At 45.4% G+C, this 8,611-nt stretch overlaps 1 protein-coding gene across 1 annotated transcript in view; it reads right to left on the bottom strand.

Moving 5' to 3' along the window:
* Positions 1–5,867: 5,867 nt before the first annotated feature.
* PGM2L1 (phosphoglucomutase 2-like 1) overlaps positions 5,868–8,611 on the bottom strand; it is a 27,041-nt gene continuing 24,297 nt past the window's right edge. The window contains exon 15 of the mRNA XM_009875090.1: positions 5,868–5,970. Within this exon, the coding sequence (XP_009873392.1) occupies positions 5,868–5,970 (103 nt within the window). The remainder of the gene's footprint in view (positions 5,971–8,611) is intronic.

Genomic DNA, 8,611 nt, shown 5'->3' with positions numbered 1-8,611 from the left:
TTGCCAAGGAGCCAGTATCCCCCCGGTCAGTGGCCCACGAGCAAGGTCCATCACACATAGACCAGAGCTCAGGGGACACGGGCTGAATTTGGCCGTACCACTGGGCTTTTGAGTGGTGTTTTGCTCTGTGCCTCAGTTTCCCTTTGGGGCAGCAGCGCAGGAAAACCCCAGGAAAACCTGGATATCCATGGCCAGAGGCATTTTCTGTGCTGTTTTATCCCATTGGGAGCTGCAAAAGATCCCAGCAACGGGGGGTTAGGGGCTGCTGGCCCCTCTCTGAGGGGCTCCATATGTTGCTGCATGCGCATCGAAATCGCTCGTTAGCTTTCCTCCCATAATTTGATGGGAGGAAACAACCCTGCTGGCCTCTTGCTGCCCTGACAAGGACACCAGCGCCTTCCCATGGCGAGAAGGATCCAACCAGCAGGACAAACCCACGGGGGACGCAGACCCCAGAGATATCTCACGAGTCCCTGGAGAGCTGAGCCCAAGGGACAGTCTGTGCGGGCTTGGTGCATCAGTAATTAATTAATAATTAAATTAAGGTTTAAATTGACGAGACCTGAACGCGAAGCCGGGCACCACCGCCTGGTCAGGACTCACCAGCCTCCAAGCCCATGTCCCCTGGTCCTGGGGTGCTCAGCCAGGGACACGGATGGACCCTGGAGCCCCCCCGCGATGCTCTGCTCTCTCCAAAACTCCTCACCCAAGCCCAGGAGGAGGCTGGGTCGGGCTGTTCCTGCAAGAGATGCCCCTGTTCGTGGGAGATGAGGGCAGATGAACCCCATTTCTCTGCACCCCAAAGCCCAGGGTGCCCGTCCCCTCGCCCTGGGGGGTTGCAATCCTCCCTTTGCCGGGGCTGGGAGCCCCTGCACGGCCCGGGGGTGACATCCAGCGCCCGTTCCTGCAATTACAGCCCCGGGGGACCCCCACCTCCCCATCCGTGTCCGTGGATGACGCTGCTGCTCTCCCTCGCCTCCTCCCAGCCCCCATGAACCCCCTACTGCACCCCCCATGCTGCTGTTTTGGCATTTCACAACCGGGCTGGAAGCTTCGATGGGGTAATTCCAAGGGAATGGTGGAAAAGGGGCTCTGAGATGGAGCTCGGGGGCCTCTTCAGGCTTGGCAAGAAGGAAAAAAAAACCCCAAAACAAAAAACACTCCAAAACTAAAAAACAAACAAATCAAAACCCCCAGTTTACATGTAGATGAAGCCTGCAGTCCTCGCTGAAGGGATATGGGAACACTCCCGGCCATGCTGCTGTACCCCCAGGAATCGTAGCAACCTTAACGATGCTTTAAATTAACCTTAAAGTATCAAAACCAAGCTGGGGTGAAATCAGCTCTTGTCTCTGGGTTTAACAGTGAGCGTCAAACCCCCAGGAAATCCTCAGCACAAGAGATGCTGAGGAGAGAAAGAGTCCAGCAAGAGGGTTGTCCCCTTCCCTCCCCAACCTTCCTGGTGGGACTTGCTGTATGGAGCTGAAACCTTTCTTTTAGGTGAAATCAAACCCTCAAAATTCCAGCCTTTCCTCAGGCTTCTGCCTGCCTGTCCTACAGCCCCGAAGATCCTGCTCCAGGGTGGTGGTTCTGAAGAGCTTCAGGAAACGCTGTTGTTCTGGGGTACCCGAGGAGCACACGGTGAATGTTCCTCCTACACGAAGTCGGGGACAGTTCTGCACCAGCTCTGTTCTGGGAGGCAACAGTGTTTGCCTAAAGAAGACCAGAGAAACATGAAGGATTGCTACTACGAAGAGAATGTTTTATTACTTAGAACACTTCAGTCAGCTAAATCCATGTAGCAATACACACAGAAATTCTTCAGAAAAGTGCAAATTCTCACTCTGTATTTGTAATATGCCCTAGTTTTACAGAAGAACAGACATTGGGTAAACGACAGTACAGATCCAGAACTTCCCCAGATTCTAGACAAGGAGAACAATGCAACTTCAGATATTTCAGTCACCCTGTACAAAGCTACTCTGTAGCACACAAAGGGAGTGAGGGAAGGATGGGAAATGTCCTGGGTGTCAGGATGGATTTTAACCATCCAGGCATCACCATGCAAAGAGCCACTCCTCCCTCTTACCTGTGGAGAGAAGAGGGCAAAAAGGGAGAGGGAAAACAAAATAATAGTTATCACTTCAGTTTTAAAATTAGAGAGAACAGTTAAGTGCTTTCTAAAGCAGCCCATGCATTCCACCCTCCCCAAAGGACAGGAGAAATCACTTCACCTTCTGGCTTCTCCCTCAACACTCTCATCGTTTCACACAATCACTCTCCTTTTAATAAAACAGGAGCCAAAATCCTTAATACTTCAGAAGCCAGACAGAGAGGGTACACTACCTGAGCGCTGCTACATCAGGGAGTAAAGCCAGAAACTTCAACACATGGGTATCCTCCAAGCAAAGATACAGCAACGGCTTGAGATCAGTCAAGAACTGCCCAAGGCAGGTAAGGGAGCCCCAGGCAGCCTGTACTGCCTGTTGGACCTCACCTCAAGGCCCGAAACGAACACAGAATTTTAGTTCTTAGTTTCCTCTGCGGATGACACAAGTATGTATTTCCCCTCCTTCAAAGGAAGAGCTGAGTATTTAAAATAAAGTGAATTTGGAGACCTACTCAGGCAAGATCCCAGCTCTCCTGCGGCCCAAGGGAAACCTGGCTCCTTCCAGGATCACACACTGGACGCTGTATCCCAACTAGAATTTAAAAATTCAGCTACAAGCTGTGTATCACAGACATCGGACCCTGCCTGGCAAGTCTCCTGTACTTATAGAGGTCCTGTCCTAGACCCACGGAACCAAAACTTTACCATGAATGAGACAGAGATTAAGCCTGTCACATCAAAAAGGGGAAAGACAAACCCATGCCCTCCTAAAACCCAAATCATTGGCTGCACGATTACAGTTTAAGCCAATGACTTGCTGTAGAGCAACGTTTGAAAAGACGTATTTTCACTGGAAGCGCTTAGTAAACAACATCCACAGCGTACTTTGATCTATTATCTGCTTCCTAGTCAAGTTTGAAAAGCCTTTGTTCTTATCAGAGGAGCAGTAAAGAACAGCTGACAACCCAAAGACTGTTGGGCACAAGCCCAGCAAACCCTAACTCGATGTATAACAAAGGTACAGGGTGATGAAATAAGGAAATTACGGTCCTTCACAGTAGTAGAACTTAGGGAAGCAAGATCAGAGGGAGGAGATAAAGGAGTTCCACAAATGGAACAGTATAAATATATCAAACAGTTCAAATACAGTAGGGAAACAATGGTAGCAGCAGTTTAAACCCAGCAATAGTTATTACACCCTTAAAATACATTCAACACATTTTGCTGTTGCTGTCATTCCAAAAGCACTACTACGTCTAGAACTTACTGTTCAAATCTATCAATGAGAAGAATCCCAGATGCTTCATTCCCTGCATCTGGGTGGGTTTTTTTTTGTGTGGTTTTTTTTTTAATTATTATTTTACTAAAGATAAACAGACTATGAACAGTTACCAACTTCTAAGAATGCTGATTTGGAAAACACAGTCACGAGTTTCTTCCACACTGCGTTTGTAACACTTGCTTACAGACATAAAGCAGATCTCCCTGGGAAATTGCAGATTCCTGCTCTTTGTAGGAGCACCAGCACAACTCACCAGACGTAACTCTTAACGCTAACCACTACAACAGACGCAGAGCCGGCCTCGTCACGCGCGCTACGCTCTGTACAGCGTTCCCCTTTGTTCAAAAGCATGGCCCGAGTCACTTGTTCTCTTTTGTACTACCAGGAGGCTATTCAGAACCAAAATTCAAACCACCGAAGGCATTAATGTGCTGCCAGTGGGACAAACGGCGAGGCCTCCTTCAAACTCAGCGCGGTGGGGATCCAGAGCTGCCCCTTTCTGTGAAAACTGGAGTCAAAGCAGCGGTCAGAAATGCCTTCACACCTTCCGAGACCTACTCAGAGCTGTACGATAACACGAGTTTATCCTCAGAGTAAGTGTTTTCACCCACTTTCCTCATATCAGTCAAATGTACACCTCAAAAAAAAAAGTTTTTTGGCGTTAGATACATTTTGCTCAATCGCAGAACAATTTGGAAATCTTTTCTCCTAAACAAAAAAAAAATAAATATCAGTGACAGATACGAATTTGTGCAACACAGACCTTCTGTGGTAAAAGTACATTCATATACAGCAAAATACTTCTCCACGGTTATAGTGCAAAGCTTCTGTCAGCACGAAATACCCCAATACCTGCACGGACACGGACACCTTGGTGCTCTTTAAAGCCATCTAGATGCAAGACATACAAAACCACTTCGGCGCAATCCTAGGGCATCACGGAGCTGGAAGGGTATAATCAGATGGAGGACAAAGAGATTTAACAATAGTGGCAAAACAACGGCTTGAACTTAAGTGCATCTGCAGTTCTTCTCGGGTAACCTTCAATACAGCGCTTAAGTGTTCAGTTTTACCTGTATCTTTTATTTAATGACTGTAAAGTGATAGCGGGGAGATGTCCAGAACATCACTGACTTCATCCTGAAGGCTTATGTTAGCAGTTATTAGCACATTAACGAGTATTATTCTTGGTTAATCAATATATAGTTTTTCTTTAAGGGTTGCTTTGGTTAAAGTAGCTTCCGCAGCTTTCCTGTGCCAAAGCCAGGGCTTTTATTTTTCTTAAATCCTACATGTCTTCACGAGAATTTCTGTATCAGTCTATTATTTTGGAGAAAGTGATTAGTAGCATCACTCAAGCAAAGGCAGGAAACAGATAATTGGAAGTTGTTAAAATTTTCCCCAAAAAAGATAAAGAATAGCAGCATTTGCAGATTGCTATTCTAACAGAAATTGGTTTACAAAACATTAAAAAAAATATTTAATATCTAAAAAATTTAATCAGTGGTGTCAGTGTCTCACCTCCACTTTCTTCTTTATTTATTTGTACATATTTTTAAATAGAGAGCAGGAATTCGAGCCATCAAAAAAAATCGCTAACTGGAATCTTCATACAAAGTTACCAAATTTCTGAAATCCTCATTAAAAAAAAAAAGGAAAAAAAAAAAGCTTAAGCCCCTTCAAAGACGTGGGACAAAAAATGGTCACAAAGCCGACGGTAAGTCAGGATGGGCACTTTAACCAAGGAATGAACAAGTTTCTGCTCCCTCGGAAGCCTTGGAAAGGCACAAGGTAATTCAAAGCCCGGGCTGCAAGCGGGCCTGCACGTCTCGCCACTATTGTTTCACTGCCAAGTAAATATTTTAAGATACACACAGGGAAGGTAAAATGCACCAAGAGCACCTTTAACAACAGAAGGATACTTAAGTAGCTGGAAAAGGTCACCCGGAATAACTCGCCTAAACAAGAAATGCTGCGCACTGGACTCTACTTCAACATTTTTGGAAATTAAGACCTGGAACAGCGATACCTACACTCAGGCACAACAGCTAGGAAGAAGCAGGCTTTTTTGTCAGTTTGGAGCGATTCCTTCCTTCAAATGCCACGACTACCTGGTTTTTAAAAACCTTTCCAGGCAGAAAGGTATTGGGTACCTGAAATTAGCTTAAGACAAGATCTACTGGCTAAGATCAGCTTAAACCTCCATTTGTATCGGTGCGGGTTAATTAGTCTTTTGGTCACACGGGCGGAAAATTTGAATCAATTCCATCCCTTCCTCTCACTTCGTCTTCTCATCCCAATTTCCTAGCCCGGACTTTGGAGAAAAGCCTGACAAAAGAATGCTGCTTCTTTATAGAATAAAAACGTAGCTGTTTTAACACACACACATATATATTAAACCGAGTTCTGGTCTTGGTTCCTTCGTTTCACGTGACGCGGCGCAGGCGGCCGCGTCGAACGCCGGTCACCGGAGAGCTAAGCAGAGCGCCAGATCAGTCCGTTCTTATCAGGTTCAAGAAAATTCTCAATCAAAGCTTCAATGAGCTTCTGAAGTTCTTCTTCCAGCACGCTTCTGTCACTAGAAAGAGAACAACAGCGTGTTAGAAGTTTGATATGTATTTTTTTAAATAAAAAAAAGCAACACAAGCATTGATGGCGATGGACTAGCTCTGTTACGATTCTTACCACCATCAACATGTGGAGACTCCAACCTGCTTGCTTTAACAAGCTACTTTTCGGTAGGGACTACTGTAATTTTATTATTTTTTTAATTACACTAACGTAAACGATCACCACTAGAGGGCTCTATGCCAGCAGAGGGGACACACGAACTCATGACTGCAAATCCAACGCAAACCTGGGCAGACGCAGATTGTGAAAGGACTAAAAACTACGAATGAGCTACTAAGACAAGAGGTAGATACCGTTTATTTTTCTCCATACTGCACCCAGATGCCCATCTGACTGTATTTTGACTAAAGTGCAATTTAGGGGGACTGAGTAACCAGCCAGGGTGTCACAGCTCACGAGAGGACAGCGTGATATCCCGATCCTTTTCATATTTAAATGCTCAGAAATTAATTCAAGTAAAAAGACAACACCCACCCACCCACCCAAACACTTATGCATTGCAACACTGCTCTAAAAATGCATAACCCCTCTCCTATCCCAGAAATCTCACCAGAGGGAAAGGAACTCTGTTTTTAATTGAAAACAGGCGAAACAGAGTTATTTACATTTGTTTTGCTCATTTGTGGAACTGGCAAGCTATCCTTGCTCTTCAGCTCACCCCTTCTTTTTAAAGAAAACATCCAAAACCACCACAATCAGACTGACTTTCCTGATTTTGAGCTTTTAATAGTAATCAAAAGAGCAGCCCCGAAACATCTGCAAAGCTATTACAGCGAGGAATGCTTTTTGAGGTTCCTACAGACTATTTTATGGCTTGAAGCATTTGATGACCCGCACAAGGGAAGCCAGAGATCTTTTCAGTTTTATGTCCCAGATAATAATTGCCATTAGCCATAGGTATTACTCAATTTAAAGCTTGATGTGTTTTTCTGACTTACCAGAAGCAACAGCAGGAGCAGCCCAACTGATATATCAAAGCATCCTCAGGTACTTTGTTTCTTTTCCCACCATTCTTACTCATCTGGCCTTCAGTTGGGTTCAGATTAGATTAAGGGCAACACTTCTACCATTTATTTTTGCCTTGTTGGTGCATCCGGTTGCCTCAACTCTATCTTAACCTTTTCTTCAGCGTTTACACCAAATGGCACCTTGCCCATTCCCAGGTTTATGGAAGCATGTCCCATCTGAAGTGAAAATTTCCACAACCACGTAACAAAGAAGAATATTCCTGTGCCAGACACTGAGGAAGTTCTGGGTCAGCAGTGGGGTGGCCCAGCAGGAGCAGGGCAGGGATCGGACCCCCTCGGCACTGGTGAGGCCACAGCTGGGGAAGGGTCTGGAGAATGAGTGTGATGAGTTGCTGCTGAGGGAATTGGGGTTGTTCAACGTGGAGAGGAGGAGGCTGAGGGGAGACCTCCTTGCTTTCTGGAACTACCTGAATGTAGATTGCAGCAAGGTGGGGTCTCTTTTCCCAAGTAACGGGATGAGAGAAATTGGGCTCAAGTTGTGTCGGGGGAGGTTTAGATTGGATATTAAGAAAAAAATTCTTTACTGAGAGAGTAGTGAACCATTGGAACAGGCTGCCCAGGGAAGTGCTGGAGTCCCCATCCCTGGAGGAGTTCAAATCCATGTAGACATGGCACTTGGGGACATGGTTTAGTGCCCATGGTGGTGTTGGGTTGACAGTTGGACTTGATCTTAGAGCTCTTTTCCAACCTGAATGATTCTATGATTCTACTACTTCTCTCATCTGCTGTTATTCCACGGCCAATTCAGAATGATTTAAAAATATGATTCAAATGATGTTTTTTGCCTGTGTTAATATACGTCACGTAACAATAAACTGTATTTTAAAGCCTACTTCAGTACCCTGTGGCAAGTTGTGTAGGCACTGATCTGTGTATCCCCTCACGTGCACATTTTGCAAGGAAAGACCATCTACCACTCACTATCCACTGACCGTCCAAATCTGACCACACTCACCCCAAATTCCTGCTAATAAGCAAAAATAAATACCAAATCAGAGGTCCCTTTATCTTATTTTTAGTTATCTGCTCCACAGGAATGTTGGGACACAATTTATGTTAGGAATCCAGTTCAAGAGCCTGCTTCTTTGCATTAGCAAAGAGAACCTGAGGTTCTCATTCTCACTTTTAATTTCAGTAGTGTGAACATACCCTCTATTGTTTTTCCCTTTTAAACTGGAAGAAGCTCAATCCAAGTGGCTGTCAAAAGTGGACAGACCTCTAGGTACTATCCAGTAGCTCAGAGCAACACAGTAGATGCTCAACAGGAATCCACCTGGGTTCAAGCATACTCGCCAGCAGCAGCAGAACTTTGTCACTTCTTCCCGCTCGGTCCCCATGTGTTGCCTGGTCTAGTCGAGAGGTGGTGTCCCTGCCCATGACAGGGAGGTTGGACTAGATGATCTCTAAGGTCCCTTCCAGCCTAGGCCATTCTACGATTCTGCGACTCTTAATTCCATGTGCATAAAGAATTGGGCTGACTAAAGAAGTCTCCTACTGTAGGAGAGACTGAAAATTCAATTTTTTGTCTTATCCACTGCAGATGGGATCCCTTATGAGCAG

Source organism: Apaloderma vittatum, unplaced genomic scaffold (genome assembly GCF_000703405.1).
Source record: "Apaloderma vittatum isolate BGI_N311 unplaced genomic scaffold, ASM70340v1 scaffold5958, whole genome shotgun sequence".
Lineage (NCBI taxonomy): Eukaryota > Metazoa > Chordata > Aves > Trogoniformes > Trogonidae > Apaloderma > Apaloderma vittatum.
The sequence above is the reverse complement of the archived record's forward strand: the minus strand, read 5'-3'. Positions and strand labels throughout refer to the sequence as shown.